General features: G+C 51.6%; 1 protein-coding gene across 1 annotated transcript in view; it reads right to left on the bottom strand.

Annotated features, from left to right (window-relative positions):
- The window catches only part of MOB4 (MOB family member 4, phocein), a 29,426-nt gene extending 8,215 nt beyond the window's left edge, over positions 1–21,211 (bottom strand). The window contains exons 1-6 of the mRNA XM_066577116.1: positions 21,059–21,211; positions 14,223–14,285; positions 10,260–10,360; positions 5,405–5,447; positions 3,744–3,830; positions 2,224–2,303 (exon numbers count right to left, since the gene is read on the bottom strand). Coding sequence (XP_066433213.1) covers positions 2,224–2,303; positions 3,744–3,830; positions 5,405–5,447; positions 10,260–10,360; positions 14,223–14,285; positions 21,059–21,118 — 434 coding nt within the window. The 5' untranslated portion in view covers positions 21,119–21,211. The remainder of the gene's footprint in view (positions 1–2,223; positions 2,304–3,743; positions 3,831–5,404; positions 5,448–10,259; positions 10,361–14,222; positions 14,286–21,058) is intronic.
- Positions 21,212–25,421: the final 4,210 nt, after the last annotated feature.

Genomic DNA, 25,421 nt, shown 5'->3' with positions numbered 1-25,421 from the left:
CTTATGTAAAGGACGCTGTACTAAAATAGACTTCTTCCCTCTACACAGGATAGGGGGCAATAGTCTTATCGGAGGGGTGTTACCTGCAAGTCCACCATGATCCTGAGAACAGGGGTTCCATGTCCCTGTGTCCTTCTCACTGCGGACTTACTGCCCTGCCTCTCCACTGATCTTCAATGGGACTACCAAAGATAGCTGAGTGCTTGTACTCACCTATTTCCCAATCTCACTGAAATGAATGCATCGGCGCACACGCTCGGCCACGGCTCCATTTAATCTGACACAATGCAGTGATGAGAGGGAAGTGGGGCCCCTGCTCTCCAGAATGGTGGGAGACTGCGGTGAGCCCCCTGCCAGTTAGGCTATTATCACCCATCCTATGTACAACTGGTAAGTCTATTCTAGTACAACACCTTAATTTTACTTGCACCTGAAAGATCACATGACCCGAATGCCGCCGGCACATCGCTGTAAGCAGGTCGCATGAGCCGAATGCCGCCGGCACATCGCTGTAAGCAGGTCGCATGAGCCGAATGCCGCCGGCACATCCCTGTAAGCAGGTCGCATGAGCCGAATGCCGCCGGCACATCCCTGTAAGCAGGTCGCATGAGCCGAATGCCGCCGACACATCCCTGTAAGCAGGTCGCATGAGCCGAATGCCGCCGGCACATCCCTGTAAGCAGGTCGCATGAGCCGAATGCCCCCGGCACATCGCTGTAAGCAGGTCGCATGACCCGAATGCCCCCGGCACATCGCTGTAAGCAGGTCGCATGACCCGAATGCCCCCGGCACATCGCTGTAAGCAGGTCGCATGACCCGAATGCCCCCGGCACATCGCTGTAAGCAGGTCGCATGACCCGAATGCCCCCGGCACATCGCTGTAAGCAGGTCGCATGACCCGAATGCCCCCGGCACATCGCTGTAAGCAGGTCGCATGACCCGAATGCCCCCGGCACATCGCTGTAAGCAGGTCGCATGACCCGAATGCCCCCGGCACATCGCTGTAAGCAGGTCGCATGACCCGAATGCCCCCGGCACATCGCTGTAAGCAGGTCGCATGACCCGAATGCCCCCGGCACATCGCTGTAAGCAGGTCACATGACCCGAATGCCCCCGGCACATCGCTGTAAGCAGGTCACATGACCCGAATGCCCCCGGCACATCGCTGTAAGCAGGTCACATGACCCGAATGCCCCCGGCACATCGCTGTAAGCAGGTCACATGACCCGAATGCCCCCGGCACATCGCTGTAAGCAGGTCACATGACCCGAATGCCCCCGGCACATCGCTGTAAGCAGGTCACATGACCCGAATGCCCCCGGCACATCGCTGTAAGCAGGTCACATGACCCGAATGCCCCCGGCACATCGCTGTAAGCAGGTCACATGACCCGAATGCCCCCGGCACATCGCTGTAAGCAGGTCACATGACCCGAATGCCCCCGGCACATCGCTGTAAGCAGGTCACATGACCCGAATGCCCCCGGCACATCGCTGTAAGCAGGTCACATGACCCGAATGCCCCCGGCACATCGCTGTAAGCAGGTCACATGACCCGAATGCCCCCGGCACATCGCTGTAAGCAGGTCACATGACCCGAATGCCCCCGGCACATCGCTGTAAGCAGGTCACATGACCCGAATGCCCCCGGCACATCGCTGTAAGCAGGTCACATGACCCGAATGCCCCCGGCACATCCCTGTAAGCAGGTCACATGACCCGAATGCCCCCGACACATCCCTGTAAGCAGGTCACATGAGCCGAATGCCCCCGACACATCCCTGTAAGCAGATCACATGAGCCGAATGCCCCCCACACATCCCTGTAAGCAGATCACATCACCTGAATGCCCCCGGCACATCCCTGTAAGCAGGTCACATGACCTGAATGCCCCCGGCACATCCCTGTAAGCAGGTCACATGACCTGAATGCCCCCGGCACATCCCTGTAAGCAGGTCACATGACCTGAATGCCCCCGGCACATCCCTGTAAGCAGGTCACATGACCTGAATGCCCCCGGCACATCCCTGTAAGCAGGTCACATGACCTGAATGCCCCCGGCACATCCCTGTAAGCAGGTCACATGACCTTAATTCCCCCCGGCACATCCCTGTAAGCAGGTCACATGACCTTAATTCCCCCCGGCACATCCCTGTAAGCAGGTCACATGCAGCAGCAATCTTACTTTACCAGTTATATGTATAAGCCAACATGTACAACTTACCTGCTAGGAAAATATTTATTGCTATTCAGAAGACAGGCGGCCCCGTCCAGCGTGTGTCTGGTGTAATCTATGGCAGGACACTACACAACACAGAAGAGGAAATAGGACATCTGTCAGAGAGAAGGTACCCTCCTTTACGAGGGTCTGCGAGTAGTCGTGACAAAGCTAAGCTACTGACCGCACCAGGTAGGTAGGCGCCTGCAAATCTAACAGCTGGCACCCGCCATACATGGTGCTGCCTCCACTGCTGGGCCAGCTCCATAAAAACCCCACGCACATCTGATGTGCATGTATGTTGGATGTTGCCAAGGGGTTAAATTAGTATTATTACTCTTTACCAGTAACCACCTTGCACTAATCTAATCTCTACTGCGGCATCTGAAAAGCGATGACTTCCCAGCATGCAGCTCGCTCTGTATACTGATATTACCGGGCAGCACATTTGCATCGAACACTCTGAGGGTACATTCGCACGGGACCGTTTCTCGCACGGGTTCCGGCAGATTGTGATAACACAGATTTCAGTCTTCATTCACATGAGCGATTCTTCTCTCGCAGCCATGTTGGAGGATTTTCTTTCATGCACATAAACATCCCAAGTACATGGATGCGATGCATTGTGCTCACATCCAGAAACACAAGTCCAAAAGTACAATATTGGTCCAAGTTTCTCAGACTGATATTGTACGCCCGTGTGAACGCACCCTGAGGAGTCTCTAACATTTCACTTCCATTATGGAACAGAAGAAAGAAAATGAGTTCTGGAAGAACTACTTAAGAAGACAAGAAGAGGCAGTGGGAACGGCTCTCCATACTTATACCCCATTGGGCTAGTTGGGGATGAACTTGACGGAAGGGTGAAAGCAAAGAGACCTACAAGTGCAGCACATTTGTGGGAACTTCTGCAACAACATTGGGAAGCAAGCTCTGGACAACATCTGAATGTACTTGTAGAAATAATCCCTCAATAGTGTAAAGCTGTGATATCAGCGAGAGGGGCGGCTGGGAAGAGTCAGAAATCTGGATCAACATTAGGTTGGTTTGGGAGGGGGGGGGGGGGGGTAATAGGCTGGACTAGATGGACAGAGGGCCATTTTCAGCCACACAGACTATGTTATATACTTATACACGCTATAACTTTATTTTGTCGTCAACATAGATGTGTGAGGGCTCACTCTGGAGTACGTACAACTTTTTGATCTTTTTATAGTAAATTTTCTTTTGGAGACAGTCACATTGGGGTAAATGACATCTTACTTTCTTAGACTGCATTTTTATGGACAAATCCCCCTCCATACAAACTCTGAACCTCCATGACGTAACTGTGTATTATGGTGTGTTAAGGGGTTTAAGAAAAACCACAGAGTATACTGTAACCTACGATTCCCCTACTGGATGGCACAAGTTATAGCTCTATGAAATTCAAGGACATTTAAGGGAGGAGCTCTGTAGATGTAAAGAAGAATAGGACATATAAGGACTACGTTGCGTGACAGCACTGAAGGAAGGGGTATTCTTACCTCCTTGGGGGTTTTATGAGCTGCACAAAGAAATATCCACTGTTCTGTGGCCGTCATCTGCGTACAAGTGTCAGGGTGACATTCAACCTGCAATAAAGAGAAGAGTTTTGGAAAAACACCCTTGTGCAAGAATAGTCTGACTGTTACACTGCGTGTGTGTGTGGCTGGTGCAGTTGGCCGCTGCTGAACCACCCTCCCCACCGTCCCCACCTCCAGCACATGGCCAGGGGATCTCAAAGGTCTGTTCACAAGTAGCAGGAATGGGGCTGATCTTCCACAATGCAAATCTGCAGCAAATCACATGTCAAACAAGAACTATTTAAGCCGCTCAACACAACAAGCGATTTCTCCAAATTCACCACACAATGTCACTTTTACTGACGGCTGCAGAGTCAGAATCCCCCCTTCATGAGGAGGGTCTGTAGTGCTCAGTGGAGCCCTTTTGGCTGTTCTGAGCTGCTGGAGACGGGATGTACAGACAGACAACAGCTTCTGGCAGCGGTCCTGGGGAGTCTTACCCCGCTCCGCATGGACAACGGCCTCCAGTCACTAATATTATCTGGTCTGTCTTCTGTAGACGGGATGTACAGACAGACAGCAGCTTCGGGCAGCGGTCCGAGGAGTCTTACCCCGCTCCTCATGGACAACGGCCTCCAGTCACTAATATCCTCTGGTCTGCCTGCTGCAGACACGATGTACAGACAGACAGCAGCTTCTGACCGCGGTCCGAGGAGTCTTACCCCGCTCCTCATGGACAACGGCCTCCAGTCACTAATAGTCTCTGGTCTGTCTGCTGCAGACGTGATGTACAGACAGACAGCAGCTTCTGGCAGCGGTCCTGTGGAGTCTTACGCCGCTCCTCATGGACAACGGCCTCCAGTCACTAATATCCTCTGGTCTGTCTGCTGCAGACGGCATATACAGACAGACAGCAGCTTCTGGCAGCGGTCCGAGGAGTCTTACCCCGCTCCTCATGGACAACGGCCTCCAGTCACTAATAGTCTCTGGTCTGTCTGCTGCAGACGACTTCTTCACATTCCACCAATGATTCTCTATGGGGTTCCAGTCCGATGACCGTCAGCATTTAGTATATGCACCGTAGTGGAGACCTCCGTGCTGCGGCCACCAAATCTCGATGCAGGTCTTTTTCAGTCACTGGAGGTTTTTTGACCATCGGCCTCCTCTGGAACTGGCAGCCAGTGATGGCGCCCTCTCTCTGCCATTTCCGGGTAGTGCAGCCAGTGTTCCTATAACTTTGAACTTATGAACTGCTTCCAGCTGCATTTCTAGGAACATTCAGCGTCTTTTCTCTCTTTTTGTATCCTTTCAGGTGTCTGTGTCTTTTTGGATACAGAGGCTGCTACTAACTGCGGCATCCAGGGGTTTAACCTACCCGGATCCGCTACCCCACATACTGTGATCACCAATCACAGCAGTTGTGGGAGGAGCGCCACCAAGTGTTACAGTACAGCACCACGCACAAGGTGCCAGGGATCGATATATTCATTCCTTCCAGAGGCGCATATATCAGTCAATGGGCTTTAGGGGTTTAAAAAGATTCTAAAGAAAAATAAACCACACCATTTCCATGGACATACACAATGCATATAAAGGATCAGACACTTGTGTCGGAGTGACTGCTGAAATACAATAATACATACCTGAAGCTTCACCGCGAGTCCATTAAGTTCCAGACAAAATTGCCTAAAAGATAAAAAAATAAATCTAATGAAATTGCTGTATCAACATGTTCTAAGTGCAAAACACAGAACTACAACAGTACTTCCTAACCCCGTAGTGACGCGGCCTATTGTGTTCCAATGGACAGGACGACATTACTTGTCAAAAATAAAATAAAATCCTATCACTAGGAGGAGCTTGTTGGCCACTAGACGCCTCTACGACGCAGAAAAGAGATTTCACACCATTACCAGAGTCTGAGAGGGGCACATTATTGGGATGTGAGAAGCTGGATGGCCGTATCTATGAATTGTCCCCCACCGGCCGTTCTGACCAGACTGTTAGGAGGTGTTGGGACCAGTGGATGTGTGAGGGCACACAAGGTGACTGGGCTCAGGACCCCCCTACAGACCACCAGTATAAAGGAGCGTCTGACCAGACTGTTAGGAGGTGTTGAGACCAGTGGATGAGGGCACACAAGGTGACCAGGCTCAGGACCCCCCTACAGACCACCAGTAGAGAGGTGCCTCTGACCAGACTGTTAGGAGGTGTTGGGACCAGTGGATGAGGGCACACAAGGTGACCAGGCTCAGGACCCCCCTACAGACCACCAGTAGAGAGGGGCGTCTGACCAGACTGTTAGGGGGTGTTGGGATCAGTGGACGTGTGAGGGCACACAAGGTGACCGGGCTCAGGACGCCCCCTACAGACAACCAGTAGAGAGGAGTGTCTGACCAGACTGTTAGGAGGTGTTGGGACCAGTGGATGAGAGCACACAAGGTGACTGGGCTCAGGATGCCCCCTACAGACAACCAGTAGAGAGGTGCCTCTGACCAGACTGTTAGGAGGTGTTGGGACCAGTGGATGTGTGAGGGCATACAAGGTGACCGGGCTCAGGACCCCTGACAGACCACCAGTAGAGAGAAGCGCCTGACCAGACTGTTAGGAGGTGTTGGGACCAGGGGATATGCGAGGGCACACAAGGTGACCGGGCTCAGAATGCACCCTACAGACCACCAGTAGAGTGGAGCGTCTAACCAGACTGTTAGGTGTTGTTGGGACCAGTGGGTGGGGGCACACAAGGTGACCCGGCTCAGGACCCCCGACAGACCACCGGTAGAGAGGAATGTCTGACCAGACTGTTAGGAGGTGTTGGGGTCAGTGGATATATAAGGACACACAAGGTGACCGGGCTCAGGACCCCCGGCAGACCACCAGTAGAGAGGAGTGTCTGACCAGACGGTTAGGGGGTGTTGGGACCAGTGGATGTGTGAGGGAACACAAGGTGACCGGGCTCAGGACGCCCCCTACAGACCACCAGTAGAGAGGAGCATCTGATCGTCCAACAAGCACCAGCAGCGCCAACTTTTTCGTTGTCCACCATGCACAGACAGGTGGCACCATCGTTACACCCCTGTGTCTGTCGGAACCATTTACAGGCGCTTGGCTGAAGGACCTTTGGTTGCATGGCCCACATTATATATATGGTCTTTGACACCCACGTTTAAAAAATAAAAATAAAACATATGGCAGAATTATTTTTTTTCAGCGTTAATCATGCAGCACAGATTACACAATACATTCTTCTGTGGGTTGGTACAATTGCGAGAATATAAAGTACATAATTTTGGTTTTAGGTTTTTGCACAGTAAAAACCTTTTAAAAAACAAAATACTACCCAGTTTGACATACATTTACATCCTGGGGCAGGAAGGGGTTAAAGGGAAACTAAACAAAAATGTTATCTATAAGAAGGTTAGAGTACTGATTGTTCGGCAGGTATCAGCCTGACACTCCACCAGGAGGTGATGCAGGCGCTTCTGGGAGTTGTGGTTCACCAGTTAGGAATGCTAGTCATGTGACAGCCTTGGGACCACCCAGTCTGCTCAGTGAAGAAACCTTCACCAACAGGAATAGCGGTCTAAATAAATAGAAGGGTGTCACATGTTGGCACACGGTAAGCGTATTTGGGCACATGGCAGTTAATGAGGTTAGGAATCTACTGAGCCTTTGACCTAGATGTTGGATACTTTTATGACAGGAACTCCAATTTGTTTTCAAGATGGCAACTCTGACATACTTTTCTCGCTTTGCATGCTGGGTAATGCCTGCAAAAAATACAACAGGCGTGCTGTGGTGGTGGGAAACCCGGAGTCCAGTGACTTAGGAGACAAGACTGGATGCCGTCTGCTCCACCAAAGTTGCGTATGTTAACGCGCAACGACTTTCACGGGAAATCCAGATTTTTGGAGTCGCTCTTATAAACAAAGTGTTTTCATTTCTATCTACATGATAACAGTGAAAAACTATTGAGGACCAACCCTCAGGACCGGGTCACCGACGGTCAACCCTCAGGACCGGGTCACCGACGGTCAACCCTCAGGACCGGGTCACCGACGGTCAACCCTCAGGACCGGGTCACCGACGGTCAACCCTCAGGACCGGGTCACCGACGGTCAACCCTCAGGACCGGGTCACCGACGGTCAACCCTCAGGACCGGGTCACCGACGGTCAACCCTCAGGACCGGGTCACCGACGGTCAACCCTCAGGACCGGGTCACCGACGGTCAACCCTCAGGACCGGGTCACCGACGGTCAACCCTCAGGACCGGGTCACCGACGGTCAACCCTCAGGACCGGGTCACCGACGGTCAACCCTCAGGACCGGGTCACCGACGGTCAACCCTCAGGACCGGGTCACCGACGGTCAACCCTCAGGACCGGGTCACCGACGGTCAACCCTCAGGACCGGGTCACCGACGGTCAACCCTCAGGACCGGGTCACCGACGGTCAACCCTCAGGACCGGGTCACCGACGGTCAACCCTCAGGACCGGGTCACCGACGGTCAACCCTCAGGACCGGGTCACCGACGGTCAACCCTCAGGACCGGGTCACCGACGGTCAACCCTCAGGACCGGGTCACCGACGGTCAACCCTCAGGACCGGGTCACCGACGGTCAACCCTCAGGACCGGGTCACCGACGGTCAACCCTCAGGACCGGGTCACCGACGGTCAACCCTCAGGACCGGGTCACCGACGGTCAACCCTCAGGACCGGGTCACCGACGGTCAACCCTCAGGACCGGGTCACCGACGGTCAACCCTCAGGACCGGGTCACCGACGGTCAACCCTCAGGACCGGGTCACCGACGGTCAACCCTCAGGACCGGGTCACCGACGGTCAACCCTCAGGACCGGGTCACCGACGGTCAACCCTCAGGACCGGGTCATCGACAGTCAACCCTCAGGACCGGGTCATCAATAGTCAATCCTCAGGACGGGTCATCAATAGTCAATCCTCAGGACGGGTCATCAATAGTCAATCCTCAGGACGGGTCATCAATAGTCAATCCTCAGGACGGGTCATCAATAGTCAATCCTCAGGACGGGTCATCAATAGTCAATCCTCAGGACGGGTCATCAATAGTCAATCCTCAGGACGGGTCATCAATAGTCAATCCTCAGGACGGGTCATCAATAGTCAATCCTCAGGACGGGTCATCAATAGTCAATCCTCAGGACGGGTCATCAATAGTCAATCCTCAGGACGGGTCATCAATAGTCAATCCTCAGGACGGGTCATCAATAGTCAATCCTCAGGACGGGTCATCAATAGTCAATCCTCAGGACGGGTCATCAATAGTCAATCCTCAGGACAAGTCATCAATAGTCAATCCTCAGGACAAGTCATCAATAGTCAATCCTCAGGACATGTCATCAATAGTCAATCCTCAGGACAAGTCATCAATAGTCAATCCTCAGGACAAGTCATCAATAGTCAATCCTCAGGACAAGTCATCAATAGTCAATCCTCAGGACAAGTCATCAATAGTCAATCCTCAGGACAAGTCATCAATAGTCAATCCTCAGGACAAGTCATCAATAGTCAATCCCCAGGGACCCACTCCTCCAGATCCCCAGCGATGAGCTGATCGTCTAGCCCGCCATCAGTGGAGGAGGGTCGGACATAGTCACAGGGGACGGGGGCAGAAGTACCATAGCTGGCTTGACTGCCACTGAAATCAATGGGACCTGAAGCAGCCATTACCCTGTAAAATGCCAGAATGCCTAACGACAGCTGCACAGACCCTGTTAAAGCCAATGGGGTCTGCACACAGCTGTTTGGGTTTATCATAAGATGGATTCGTTCTGGCCATGGACACCGTGTTCTTATTCCTATGTTCTAACAGTGCATTTGTGAACGAGTACCAATTAAAATTCTCTCGGTTGCACTGATTGGTCGGCCACAGAGCGCTAGATATGCTGTCAGTCCAGGGAGGAGTAAGGGGTGCCGACTTAATTATGTCACCACAACACCACTATATATACTGCTTCTTACATGATACTAAACCTACGCAGTGTGAGGGGGGCCACTATATGACACAAAGCCCCTTCATGTACATTAGTATAACGTGAGAGGCAGTTGAGCAGTATGGCTATACGTCCCCCAGGCTATGGTGAGCACTGTCGGCTGTGGCTCCTACCATCTCCAGCACTGGTGACACGTTCAGCTTATTTGTTGGCAAAGTGCAAATCTGGCTTAGCCTTCCTCAGTGAGCAACGAGGGAAGCGCAGGCACAGCGTCTCAATAGCCTGCCACATAGCAAGTGCCGGAGACAGAGCGCCCTCTTGTATGTCTGGGTCACACAAGGACTAACACTTGGCAGGCAGCAGCAAGCTGCTCATATCCAAGGCTGGCACTCTGTAGCTGGATACTCTGCAGAACATCTCGTTAATCAGGTCTGAGTGTGAGATGTCCTGCAGTGCACTGCAACGCAGTCCATACTGACTACAAAGGCCAGGAGGAGAAGGACCAGATCAATAATAACCTACCGAAGATGCTCATACTTCCAGACGCCTTCATCCTGCCCTTCAGGAGGTTCCAGAATCTTATCAGTGTTGGAACAATCTGTTCTTATATTCTGTTGGATATACTGCAAAACAAAAGCGTTCAACATCATGAGGTCAACGCAGGAGATTACGCCGACAGTAAAAGGGGAGTGTTTCAGTGCGATGAGATTGCAAAAAAAAAAAAATACTCTTTCAATTCACTAGTTGATGGTTGAACAAGTTCAGGTTGTTTGGACGCCTTTGCTGAAAACTATGGTACGGATAATTTGTGTGTTTACCAATGAGAAGACAAGCAGATCTCGTGTACAAGTCTGGGCCCTCAGTAGAAATACAAATCACACCAGCCTGTTGCGGTATCAAATGATTTCTAATGTATTCAAAGGTGCATGTGGTTTATATACAATAAATGACATCACAGGAAAAGCACATACCTCAAAGATTAATAATAATACATGATAGGGTACAACTAAAATGTTTAACATAGTTTACACCTTTTAAGGTGTAACTATAACTTACAAAGAAACAGTTATTTCACTGGAAAGGAATGCAATGGAGGGGGTCTGAGGGACTTATTCTGTCAGTAACAGTATCTTATTTCTGTCAGTAACATACACTCACTGGTATATAGAAATGCCTTCATTTAACCCTTTTACTACTTATAATGGCAGCATGCTATATCTTCCTAGTCTATAATCTAAGAGCAAAAATAATTAACTGTTATATTGATCTACAATTTTCTTAACTATATTACTACTCCAAGCTATGGGCACTAAACAGCTGAAAATGGAACACTGGCGTAGGGATCGATTCCAACCGCCAGGTGGAGCAACTAGAATCAGCCTCATATGGGCACTTGCCTTCCTCTGGTGCAACGCAGTAGGGTTATGGATTGGACTTGATGGATCTACGTCTTTCCTACAACTATGCAATGATGGTTGCAACTGAGAAAAACAGATACATAGTATACAAGTCTGAAACAAGACACATGTCCATCCCATTCAGCCTACTGTCCTGTAATGTTGGACCAGAGGAACGCGTACCCCTCATTCCCCACCAAGAGGCAATTTTACTCATTTTAGGGGGAAAAATTTCTTTCAGACTTCAAATCTAGCAATCAGAAAAGTAAAGGACCCCCTTCTTTCCTCTAGACGTAGAGGGCACCTCCTTGTTACAGTCCTGGGTATAGAGGATCTCGCACTGCCAACATGCATTTTTACAGCAAAACCGCCTCCCATCACCTCAGTAAAGTAGTGATCTCCTGGCATGGCTTTCAGCTGCGTTGGAGGATCTGCAAGCGTCTCCAATGGTTTTCAATGGAAAACCTCACATCGCACACCGTACAATGCGTTTTACTGCCCCATTGAAGGCAATGGGCGATGCGTTCCAAGGAAAGATAGGACATGCAGAGAGCTTTTTTTCCCTGCACCACAATGCGAGAAAACATCACTAATGTGAATGAACTCATGTAAAAGAATGGGGTTCATATTCATGCGGGTTTGTTGGCCTTAGGAGGAGCCCGCACTTTCTACAGCCGGTCGGTGGTGGCAGGGAGCGACTATCACTCTATCAGGGCCCTGAAGTAGTTTTGGAGAACTTCCTGTATAACCCTGCAGTGCCAGAGATGAGTCACGGCCATTCAGGAGCTGCTGCCCATCCTGCCACGACTGACAGCTTCCGCCCAACGTGCAGCTGGAGAAGCGGCAGCTCATGAATAATCAGGTTGTTACTTGCAGCTACTGCACCTCAGAAGCAGACTAATATTAGGGAAGCAGCTTACAGAAGAGAAGGGAACGTCACTCATCAACTGCAGAGAATACGCAAGAACTTTTTCAACTTTTGACAAGATGATGCAAGACCCCCATCTTCCTCCAGAGGCAGCATTTCACCTCCCCATATGTTTGTTGGAGATGCCATTCAGCCCCAGGCATCAAGCAATCGGCTCTCGTGCCCTAAACTTAAACAGGTTGTAAACTATAGATGGCTTATATCTGCAGGATAGGTAATCAATAACAGATCACCGGGTTCTGTTGCCATGGACAAACACCAATAAGCCGTTCACTGGGATTGTGCGCTGAGCAGATTTCTGCACTACAGTGGCCAGGCTTGGTATTGCAGGCCCAGCTCACATTGAAATAAATGGAAACTTGTCCTGCAATACCAAACCTGGCCACAGAGGTGAGAACGAAGCTGTCCGCTTCCTGCAGAAATCAGCTTATTGTATGAGCACACTGACCCAGCAAATAACTCATTAGTTTCCAGGTGGCAGATCTAATTATTGATGGCTTATCCTGCTGATAGACCATCAGTAATTTACAACTGGACAACCCCTTTAAGGATTTCTGGTGACAACTTAGACAAGTAATCAAGAAGATGCGTTTGAAGGGTATCAGACTTTCACCTAATCTAATTTAGCTTTGGGTCCCTACCTATAGATTCAGGCACAACCTTGCAATTTGGTTCCTTAAAGCTACAAAACTCTTACTGAGTCTATGATCCCTGACACCCATCATTGGTTTTGAGGAACTACAACAATTCTACAGGTTTTGATGTTTTACAGCGAGGATAAAACCCACCAGTAACAAATCTCTATGTGTAGTAGACGGTCTCTGATGGGCCGAAGTCTACGCTGATCCTCCGTGCTCCTAACCAGACTGCAGATGATGCCGCTATAAACACTCTACACTGATGGAGGGGGTAAGTCTAGCCAGTCTGAAGCCATGAGCTCGGGGTATACTAGCAGTCAACCTGGATGTCTCTCAGGAAGAATGTCTGATATTTTATTGGCTGCAGTGGATCACAAGGAGCGTAGACATGGAGGGGACGTGCGTACGATATACATGAATGTACACTCTTATGCTAGGCCCAGCCTATACCAAGGACTCTTGTGGAGAGATCATGACTGCCAGTTGGGTCTGTTACAGTTGATTAGCCTGCGGCCCGGAAGGAGCAGCTATGGAGGACATACACGAGTCCTGGGTAATACCCTCATGGGGATATATGACGGACTGTAAACCTCTGAGCCTACCCTCGTGTTCCTTGTGGACACCATTATATTGAGACTGTATTGCGGAGCTCGTCCAGCTTTGAACCAGCCTGTGAGTAGCAGCGTGTTGGACTGACCTCGGTGCCCTGCGGCTGATGGTTATTTCCTGATAACGGTTTAGGAGAATTGTCTCCGAGATATTCGGAAGAACAGAAGACAAGACATTGATTGCCATAAATAAATGGTTTGGCATTATGGCTGATCCTGCCCGTTATACGCCATGAGCCATCGGCTCATCTGCTGCAGACCTGTGATGGGGCCCAGTGGCAAACACATGGGCACTGGTCCCAGAGTCAGAACCCTGGGAAGAGATGAGCCCTTCTCCAATGCTCAGTGTCCACAGGATAGGGGATAACTTGCTGATCATGGGGGTCTCAGCAGAAGAATAGGTCTGGAGAATGGTACTCCTGTGTCCCGCTCTCCTGTCAATGCGGGGTGACGTCCCTGTGAACGAATGTGTGGTCAGCACTCCATTCATTTCCATGGGGTTGACGGTAATAGCTGAGCAGTGCCTGCTTGGGCATCTCTGCAGTCCCATTATTAGTGGAGAGCTACTGTGATTGTGCGACCAGCTCTCCAGTCCACTCCTCACTGTTGGGGGATGCAGTAACCTCACAGGAGGAGGATGGAGAACACAAACACCCCTCGTTCTCAAGGTGCCCTCTATTCTGTGGACAGGAAATTACCTGCTGCCCTGACTTCTGGGCACATTAGAGAAGCTGTTTGCACTGGTTGGTGATGGGTATACAGCAGTAGGTACTCAGAGCGTCCTCTCCCATCACTATACCATCACCTGGTCTGAGTGCCACCGACATCCACTGCTGCCCATGAGATGGCTCACCACAACCAATGTCACCTGCCTACCCATACGTTCCCACGATGACCGATGAACCTCGTCTTACCTGCTGGACTGCGAGCGTGCTGTCCATCTCCTCAAATGACTCATCTGGCCAGTTATAGAAATCCTAATGACAAAACAGATGAAAACATAAGTTACAGAAAAAAAAAGTTACAAGTTTATATTCTTCAAAAGTTTTCTTAAAATGGGCAAAACATTAAATTCTTCCAGTCCCCGTGAACGACAACAGCGATGATCTGATATATACGTGGATACTGTCTTTATATGGCTACACGTACTAATGCTGAAGGTGGCCGCTATCAGAGGAGATTATACACCAGCGTGCCAGAAGTCCTGGGATAGCGATATATGAATGGATGTGGCGGTACCTCAGGGGCGGCTTGAGAACACCACACCTGCATAATGCCCCCTTTACAGGAGACGATTGAAGTTTGGACGAGTGACTGATGTCACCGCTTATAGGTATGCGGGCCAATCATCGCTGGGGGGGGGGGGGGGGGGGGGGGGGGGGGGAAGCGGTCGCTGACTTCTCGCTCAGCGCTTCACATTCCCATGCATACACGGAGCAGGGAGCATTTAGATGCAGCGAGTGAGTGAACCAGCGATGGTTTTTATGCAGGCTGAAACTGAGCGACAAACAAAAAGCAACGAAAAGCACACGATGGCTCAGCGTTTAGATGTAATGATTATCGCGCACTGTGAGTGACAATCGTTCCGTGTAAACGGGCCTTGAGTTGCGAGGTGTTAACATGTAAGTGAGGGTGAACACTGGCCAGCATGTTCATGGCGAAGTGACTTGAATGGTCCGAACGAGGAGTAATAGTGGTGGCAGATGGATGGGACAATCCTTGTCTGAAAGTATGTGGGCATTACCATTCCTCAATTCACAGCAAATAAGGATGATGGAACAGTACCCCTGCAGCGCCACCTATTGGATGGCAGCGTTCCTTTAAATTAATGCTGGACCCTTTATGATTCCCAATCATTGCTCTACAGACTTGTATAAAGCGTCCAGCATTGATTTGAAGGAATGCTGCCCTCCAATAGGTGGCGCTGCAGAGGTATTAATCCATCTTCCTTATTTACATATATTACCCAGAGGAGCATGGGTGGCCTTATAAGTCTCCTCACCCCTTCTTTGTGCTCTCCCTAAGGAGTGAGGTTACCCCTCTCGATCTGCCGCATCACACATGCATCGGGAATACGTAGTAGAAGGCATTACCACCCACAGGCACAGCCGAGTGGCCACCTACGGGTACTTAATGATGGCGTCCGGCGGTATCTGGCTAGAATAGTCAGTGAAAACAGACAGGTGAATCTGCCAAAAATCCCAGTCAAAGCAGAAGCAGAAGCGCACGCACGCACACACGCATCCTGCAGGTCAGGGCAGCGTTCTCTAGCTCCTATGGGATATTGGAGCAGAAGACTCAAACACAGCGCCTCACCTGAGCTACTGAGGTTGCTAACTGAGCCCTAGAAGACTGGCAACTGGTGGCATTATCACAGGACCAATTGTTTTGGCGCAGACTGCATGAAGCCGTGGACCCCAGTGGTCAGCAAGGCACTGTGGAGGGTGGTGATAGCTCCATACTGGTGTGGGGTGGGGTGGGTTCTCACAGCACAGGTTGGGTCCACTGGCTGCTACATTTCCATGCTTGGTATATATTTGAGGTCCTCCATGTACCCCTCACTGATGGGATACTCCAGCAGGTTAATGCACTGTGCCATCAAGCCCGCCTCATCTAGAACTGGTTGGCGGAGTATTCTGGAGAGCTCCTATGAATGGCGCTGCTGCACGGTCACTCGCCATGAACCCAACCGAACATTTATGGGATGGGAGGAGAGCTCTATTAGCATCTACCATACCGCGGAGCTGTGGGGGCATCCAGATGGCTCAGCATCCCCCCAGAGGTCTTCTGTCTACTAGTGGAACCAATGCCAAGTAGTTGCTGCCCTTTGCGGGGCTGGTGGGGGTCCCACACAGTATTATTGCGGGTCCCATAAGTTTTGGCTTCATCGGTGGATACAGACATTCTATTCTGCTACAGGCGCTTTTAAACAGAATGAATTATCATTCAAAAAAGTTTTGTTCAAATGAGCAAAACTGAAGCTCATCATTCAGTCTGACCGCAGCCAACGGCCGACCGAGGATCGTCTGTTTTTGGTTCATTTATTCTGGCATACATACCCTTGTCAGCTCGTTATCTTTCGGTTTAATCACTGATCGCTCAGTCGTTATTAACTTATACAGCGAATGTCAACGACTTGTGACGTGAAGGAGCCGACGGTGTATCTGCCTGAGCGAACGCTGACGGAGCATCGTGTAGACGGATCCCTCTGCACTCGGATGGTGAGCGGCGTTAGGAAACAACGAAACTCTGCAGAATCAAGGGGTGGCAGCCAGGTGCCTACATGATTTACACCACATTTACCTGGTTTTTAGGCACTTTCAGACACTTTTTAAGTACTGTTAGACAAAGGTCCAATGTGCACTGGCAAATTTGAATTGTGGAACCTACGTGGGGCATCCGCACGGGCGATCCGCAACACAAGCAACCCATAGGGAGACGTGGGCGTCCGCAGCGGCCCATAGGGAGACGTGGGCGTCCGCAGCGGCCCATAGGGAGACGTGGGCGTCCGCAGCTTAATTAAAGCATGCAGATTTGTTTTGCGGACCTTCTAGACAACAAATCGCAGCGCGCTGGATTTTGCTGCGGTTCCCGCACAGACGGCTTCCGTTGAGGCCAAAGGAAGCTGTCCGATCCGTGGCCAATCCCTAATTAAATTGCGGACGGCCTGCGGATTCCATGGGGAAGTAGATTTTTTTTTTAAAACTCTCTACTGCGCATGTGTGGCGGCGCTTCCACATACAACAGCAGTGAAGATCCAGTCAGGTAAGCATGGTCTTCAGCCGAGGGCAGGGCCGAATTCCCCTACGGGCTCCCGCATGCGGAACCCGACCCACCCGTGGACATGAGGGCAAACGATCACAGCTTCTTGAAAAGGGGGCATGGCCAAAATGTGACATTGTGTGCCAAAGATTGTGCCAAATTGTTTAGCAACTTTAGGCGTAAATTAAAACAACTAATAGGTGATTTAAAGTTGGACCAGAGAGTCCAGGAGTCTCAAAGATTCAACGTATCCAGCAGAGCCGCGGCGATAAATAAGTCTGGCACGTTTTCAGCCAATCAAATCTAGACTTGCAGCGTCTTAGGGCCTTTTTATACGGGACCACAGCCGTCCCAGCGATGATCACTCCCGTGTAAAAGCGCAGTGAGTGGAGGTGGAGCAGACCAGGGATCGTTCCGGCCACCCGCCTCCATTCACAGTGAACAAGCAGTCGTTCATCGTGGTTCAGTGAAAGGAGGTGGCCCGGATCGGAGATCACGCTGGCCTTCACACAGCAGCGATCGTGGCTCAATGAGAGGAGGTGGCCGGGCCGGAGATCACGCTGGTCTTCACACAGCAGCAATCGTGGCTCGATGAGGAGGTGGCCGGGCCGGAGACCACGCTGGCCTTCACAGAGCAGCGATCGTGGCTCAGTGAGTGAAAGTGGCCCGAGCCAGAGATCACGCTGGCCTTCACGCAGCAACGATCGTGGCTCAGTGAGAGGTGGTGGCCGGGCCGGAGACCATGCTGGCCTTCACAGAGCAGCGATCGTGGCTTAGTGAGAGGAGGTGGCCTGGGCCAGAGATCATGCTGGCCTTCACAAAGAAGCAATCGTGGCTCATTGAGTGGAGATAGCCTGGCTGGAGATCACGCTGGCCTTCACACAGCAGCGATCGTGGCTCAGTGAGTGGAGGTGGCCGGGCCGGAGATCATGCTGGCCTTCACACAGCAGCGATCGTGGCTCAATGAGAGGAGGTGGCCGGGCCGGAGATCACGCTGGCCTTCACAGAGCAGCGATCGTGGCTCAGTGAGTAAAAGTGGCCCGAGCCAGAGATCACGCTGGCCTTCACACAGCAACGATCGTGGCTCAGTGAGAGGTGGTGGCCGGGCCGGAGACCATGCTGGCCTTCACAGAGCAGCGATCGTGGCTTAGTGAGAGGAGGTGGCCTGGGCCAGAGATCATGCTGGCCTTCACAAAGAAGCAATCGTGGCTCATTGAGTGGAGATAGCCTGGCTGGAGATCACGCTGGCCTTCACACAGCAGCGATCGTGGCTCAATGAGAGGAGGTGGCCGGGCCGGAGATCACGCTGGCCTTCACAGAGCAGCGATCGTGGCTCAATGAGAGGAGGTGGCCGGGCCGGAGACCACGCTGGCCTTCACAGAGCAGCGATCGTGGCTCAGTGAGTAAAAGTGGACCGAGCCAGAGATCACGCTGGCCTTCACACAGCAACGATCGTGGCTCAGTGAGAGGTGGTGGCCGGGCCGGAGACCACGCTGGCCTTCACAGAGCAGCGATCGTGGCTTAGTAAGAGGAGGTGGCCCGGGCCAGAGATCATGCTGGCCTTCACAAAGAAGCAATCGTGGCTCATTGAGTGGAGATAGCCTGGCTGGAGATCACGCTGGCCTTCACACAGCAGCGATCGTGGCTCAGTGAGTGGAGGTGGGCAGGCTGGAGATCACGCTGGTCTTCACACAGCAGCAATCGTGGCTCAGTGAGAGGTGGTGGCCGGGCTGGAGACCACGCTGGCCTTCACAGAGCAGCGATCGTGGCTCAGTGAGTGAAGGTGGCCCGAGCCGCAGATCACGCTGGCCTTCACACAGCAACGATCGTGGCTCAGTGAGAGGTGGTGGCCGGGCCGGAGACCACGCTGGCCTTCACAGAGCAGCGATCGTGGCTTAGTGAGAGGAGGTGGCCCGGGCCAGAGATCATGCTGGCCTTCACAAAGAAGCAATCGTGGCTCAGTGAGTGGAGGTGGGCGGGCCGGAGATCACGTTGGCCTTTATACAGAAGCGATCGTGGCTCAGTGAGAGGAGGTGGCCGGGCCGGAGATCACGCTGGCCTTTATACAGAAGCGATCGCGGCTCAGTGAGAGGAGGTGGCCGGGCTGGAGTCCACGCTGGCCTTTATACAGAAGCGATCGCGGCTCAGTGAGAGGAGGTGGCCGGGCCGGAGACCAGGCTGGCCTTTATACAGAAGCGATCGCGGCTCAGTGAGAGGAGGTGGCCGGGCCGGAGACCAGGCTGGCCTTCACAGAGCAGCGATCGTGGCTCAGTGAAAGGAGGTGGCCGGGTCAGAGATCACACTGGCCACCTGCTTCAATTCCAACAGGCAGTCTCACTCATAGAGGAGTGACTGCCTGTTCACACGGACTGATCATCGCTGTGGCTGCAGAAACTGAATGATGAATGATAAGCGAATTATCATCCGTCATTCAGCTGCTGCGAACATGTCGGCCGCTCTCACACGTGCGCTCTTACCATGGCGTTGTGAACGTCGCTCTAATCACGATATAACGCTCCCATTGATTTCAATAGGCCCTCACAGACGTGCACGAACGCAGCGTTTTCGAACACCGTGATTTCCGAGCGCTGTCGGCTTTATTTTTCTGGGTTTTCGCACTTTTTAAACGCACCTCATCACCCATTAGAATGATGGCGTGCGGAAAAAAAATCACTGCCGAATGCACTAACCTGCATGCGGTTTAACCACAGCGTTAAGTGTGAGAGTGGCTTAAATGTAATGATCAGCAGATTCCCAAAATCCCATAAGGATCTCAAAGATTACCGTCCCATGTAAAAGGGCTCTTAGACATGCGGATTTTGGCGCAGTTTTTTCTGTGCAGCGGCACGCTCCAGCTCTAGTTCTACAACTGTGGATTAATTAAATCAAAGTCCAAATGGATAAGCGGAATCTTCTGTTTGTGGCGATTCCACACGGAGGACAATGTAACACTGCGCTGCGCTCCAGCTTCAGCTGCCGCTTTACATAAAGGAACAGATAAAGAAAAACAGATCCAGCAGCCATCCGTGCGTTTACCTTCTGCTGCTTGACAATGGCGCTGCGCGGCTGACACCTGTGTTATAGCGGATGTGATAACTAGGGGCTGCATTATCCTCGTGGACGCCTCTGGCGCTGCGGACGGCTCTCCACGTATTCGCACTCACTGGCCAACCATTTGTCTTAGGCCGCCTTCACGCCCTGGGAAAATCACGCGAGAGCGAGTAAAGACGCGAAGTTATGAGTCCCGCGCGTTTCAGTGGTTTCATTCCCATTTGCGATGTTTTCACTCATGCGATGCTGTGAGATTTGGACATCGCTGCCTGCCATGACTTCCTGCGTTTCTCTGTGCAATCTCCATTTTACCGCATCGCAACGCACGAACTTGCGTTTTTCGTGAGATACGTGTTTAATAGAGATGAGCGAGCACGCTCGGATACAGCAGTTACTGTCCGCCGCCTGCCGCTCACCCCTGTCACCCCTCCGCTCGGACTAGTAAGCAGTTACTTGAGAAGAGCGATGCTCGCTCATCTCTGTGTGAACGCACCCCAACGCACCAGCGTATTTACACGCCTGACCCCCGCATCCCCCGTGTGAACGCGCTCCGACGCACCGGCGTATTTCACCAGGTTTCTGCCATGTTTAATAATCGCCTGCGGTACGCGATGGCCGTCGGTATTGGGATACATACCCGCCGTGCGCCCCCAGCCTGACACTGTGCAGCCACTAGCCCCCGCCGGCCGCACCGTGTGCACGGCGCCCTCTGCCCGCCATCCTCTCAGCATGCACCGCCTGTAGACGGCTCCAGAGGCCGCCGGGCCCCCGCCTCACAGAGCGGCCACAGCCCCGCAGCGGACCGCCGTGTCCCGTCCTCCCAGCAGGCCGCTCCGCCATTGTGGCGCCTCAGGGCGGTAGAGCCAGTATGACGGCCGCGCTGCCCGCCGCTCCCCTCCCGCTCCCCTGGCGGTCGCCATCACTCCCCGCACGGTACCTGGTTCCTGGTGCCCGGCCTGTTTCTTCTCAGCACTGCAGCCCCCTCCGCCATGACCATAGTGATACTAGGAGCTCCACAGAATACGCCTAGCTGCAGAGCTCCGTCTCCAGAGGAGGAGGCGCCATGGCTGCTTGTCCGGCCCCTTCCCTCACAGCGGCGGCGGGGGGGACGCGGCTCCTCCAGGCAGCCTGGAACGGGAGCGGCTGCCGGGGGTCAGGGGGTCGAAGAGATACCGGCCCGCCGGGGGTCAGGGGGCCGACGGGATACCGGCCCGCCGGGGGTCAGGGGGCCGACGGGATACCGGCCCGCCGGGGGTCAGGGGGCCGACGGGATACCGGCCCGCCGGGGGTCAGGGGGCCGACGGGATGCTGGCCTGCCGGGGGTCAGGGGGCTGCACACAGCCAACAAGATACCGGCCCCTCAGGGGTTTAGGGGGCCGCACACAGGCCAGCATGATATCGGCCACTCGGGGCCACACACAGACCAACATAATATCGGCCACTCGGGGCCGCACACAGGCCAACATAATATCGGCCACTCGGGGCCGCACACAGGCCAACAAGGTATTGGCCACTCGGGGCCGCACACAGGCCAACATAATATTGGCCACTCGGGGGGGGCGCTCACAGGCCAACAAGGTATTGGCCACTCGGGCCGCACACAGGCCAACAAGGTATCGGCCACTCGGGGCCGCACACAGGCCAACATGATATCGGCTACTCGGGGGGGCGCTCACAGGCCAACAAGGTATTGGCCACTCGGGGCCACACACATGCCAACATGATATCGGCCACTCCCCGGCCAACGCGATATCTGGCAGCGGGTTGTGAGGCGGCCGCATCGCTGGCCGGGGTTTATTCATTGCATCTATTTGCAATAGGAAAAATTAAATATCTCTTGTAAGGCCGCCGGGGCAGCTGGGTCACACATGCAGAATCCGGCAGCGTAATCAGTCCCTGACCGTGGCCAGCAACCCCGCATACCCATCCTGCACTGCAGATGGTCCGGCCGTCGCACATGCGTAGTACAGATTTCCCTGTGCCGTCGCTAGGCGATGATGTGCGTCCTGCGACCTTTCTGCAATGTTATTTGTGGATAGATTCAGTGGTAGCCATCTCCGCGAGGCACATCGAAAAATGGAGCATGCTGCGATTTTTTTAATTTATTTTTTTCCTCTACGAGCGGAAATCGCAAATGACTTCCACTCGTGTGCATGAAAAATCACTTTGCCGTAGCATGCTATGGAGGGTATTTGCTGCAGAGTCTGAGGCCAGACGTCCGCCATGGATTCTGCTATTCAAACCCGCCCGTGTGCAGCGCCCTCACTGCCAGTGCCATGCAATGTGGTTCTCAGCCATTTACAGCAGTGCGGTTTATTTCAGTGCAGGTTTTGTGTAGCGTCGCAACACACAAAACATGCAAGAAACTGACCCATCTACATGCAACCTAAGGCCGGCTTCATACGGGCAAGAAATTTGTGCGAGATTCGTGTGTTGCGAGATACACAAATTCTCCGTCTCTCAGTATCACTGCCAGAGTAAAATTTCCGTGTGTATACGCCCACTGCAAATCATGGCTTATGTTACCATGTGAGTCTTGTGCGTCTCACAATGCGCAGAACTTGCATGATTCCCCCCCCCCCCCAGATTTCTGTGCGTTGTGCGATGCACGGGGAAATAGCCCAGTGTTTATATTGAGAGCGCTTAGATGTGCGACTGTTCTCCGGCAGTGATGAGAGATAAGAATTGCAGCATGTCCTATCTGAACAATTCTGATGAAAATCACCCAGTCTTCCCTATGGGAGCAAAAAAAAAAATCGCATTGTGCTCGCACATATATGCAAGTGATTGGACGATTTTCATGCACGTGAAAAACACAAGTGCTGCGATGCGAGGTCAATGCAATTTTCTCATAAAACGCATCACACTTGCATAAGAATCGCGGGTTTTGCACGTGCAGCATCGGTCCAAGTTACTCAGACCAACACTGCGCCTCGCAGGTAAACGCACACAAACAACATTTCAGACCCATCTTCAAGATGCACAAAAATAGAAGCCCTTGTCTGCGATGTATGGATGGCAGCCATTTTTCTCTCGCAGCGATGATGTGAGATTAAGAGATCGCAGCACGTCAATTTATTGCATCTTTGACCTCATCTGGAGTGATTTTTGCTGCCAGGTGGTCCAAATATGCCTCCGGGAGTGTGGGGAGGGTGATGTCTTGAAGGTACGCAGTTAGTAGCTCTGATGATGTACTTTGTGGTTGGGAATATAGTTTGGCCCAAAACTGCCTGAATTCAGATATTATAGTCAAGGGGTTTGCCATGACTGTGCCGTGTTTTGTTACCATGTTATGCGTACCGCATAGTGAAAGCAATAAAATCCATGGCAGAATGGACGGGTTTTTTCACTCTGCGCCCCCAAAATTGATAGAAGCTCTACATCGTGTTTACAGTGAACATATATATATATAACTCATGGCCGCATATATATATATATAACTCATGGCCGCATATAGCTAAATTGACAGAAAAAAAATATTTGAGTTGAAAGAAGAACCTCAAAAATCATCGCATCCTTAGGTCTCAAACGAGGCTGCGTGCTTAAGGGGATAACAATTGTTATTGGAAATAGCAGACTTAATTGTTCTTTACTGATGCAGTAATTCCAACTGATTACATAGCAGGTTGAGCCGAATTTTTCTGTGGCCCCTATTGGTAATAGCAGGCTTAGTAACTTTTAGCTGCTACAGTAACTCAAACAAAGTTTGCTTTGCGCCCTCTAGTGGCTACTATTTATAACAGCTGGCTCAATAACTTGTATTTAACACAGTAAATTAAACAATGCTGGTTTTGCACCCTCTTGTGGCCTTTGCTGGTAAGAGCGGATTCTAAGACTCATGGCAGAGGGCGTGGAACCAAGACCAAATCGCAAACTTGCGCTGGGTAATGGCGAAGATGCGTGAACACCAAAAGGACATATACCTGCGCTTCATCGACTACAGCAAAGCTTTTCACTGTGTAGAACATGACAAGCTGTGGAAACGCCTAAAGCAAATGAGAATATCAGAGCATCTGGAAGAATGGATAAGATCACTTTATGAGAACCAAGAAGCTGCAGACAAGACTGCCTTTGGTAAAACTGAAATCAGGTAAGGCGCCCAACAAGGCTGCATTCTATCCCCAGCCCTGTGCAACTTGTATGCCGACCTGATCATGAGGCGATGAATCCCCAATTGGAGTTAAAATTGGTGTAAGAAACATAAACAATGTTCGATATGCTGATGACACAACTCTTGAATACCTAATCCGAAGAGTCAAAGAAGAAAGTGAGCAATGTTGTACCACACATAACAATCCACAAGGAAGAAATTGAATCAGTCAAAGATTTCACTTTCCTTGGATCCAAGATCGACCACAGTGGCGAATCTGCTAAAGAACACAATACATGAGAGAGTTCTTTTCTCAGGATTAATCCTAGGTTAATGATTTTATTGCACACACACTGCCTTCAGCTTGTACTAAGCAAGCCTCTTTGAAAAATTCATTGTCCATCTGCGATAACTCGCAATCAAAGCACAATTTTTGGAAATTCCAAAATAAAAGTAAATCTATTTCTATTTATCATAGAACTATTAAATCTGTCTTATCTAAACTTATTTCTAAACAAAATGGCTTGGATACAAGCTGTGATACAGGTGGGCATGGAGGTTCTAGTACCCTGTTGTACCGCCTCTAGCTTGGGTACAAGATGTGATACAGGCAGGAATGGAAGCTCTAGTACCCTGTTGTTCCTCCTCTAGCTTACGGGATGTGATACAGGCGGGCATGGAGGCTCTAGTACCCTGTTGTTCCTCCTCTAGCTTACGAGATGTGATACGGGGAGCATGGAGGCTCTAGTACCCTGTTGAGCCACTTGTAGCTTGGATACAAGATGTGATACAAGCAGGAATGGAAGCTCTAGTAATCTGTTGGCCCACCTCTAGCTTGGATACAAAGATGTGATACTGGTGGGCATGGAGGTTCTAGTACCATGTTGGGCCATTATGCAGAAAAACGATGGACGATGAGCTGAACGCTCAACGTTCAGTGTTAATAGCAGCCGTTCAGTACTAAACGGCTGCTATGTTAAGTCAATGGAGAAGGGGGCAGGGGGCGTGAGGAGAGAAATCTGCAGCCGCCCCGCTGTGAGCCAACGATACTAGCTCCTGTGCAGCAGCATGGGAGCAAGTGTGTGTGGGGACGAATGTTGGGCATCATTTGCCCGACATGCGTCCCGTCTAAATGGGGCTTTCCTGGGGTGTGAAGCCTGTTCCTGTCCTTATCTCCTAACATAAACATTTGCTAGCTGTGGCTTAGCAG

Source organism: Eleutherodactylus coqui, chromosome 8 (genome assembly GCF_035609145.1).
Source record: "Eleutherodactylus coqui strain aEleCoq1 chromosome 8, aEleCoq1.hap1, whole genome shotgun sequence".
In the NCBI taxonomy this organism is placed as follows: domain Eukaryota; kingdom Metazoa; phylum Chordata; class Amphibia; order Anura; family Eleutherodactylidae; genus Eleutherodactylus; species Eleutherodactylus coqui.
This window is presented reverse-complemented; position numbering and strand designations above follow the sequence as displayed.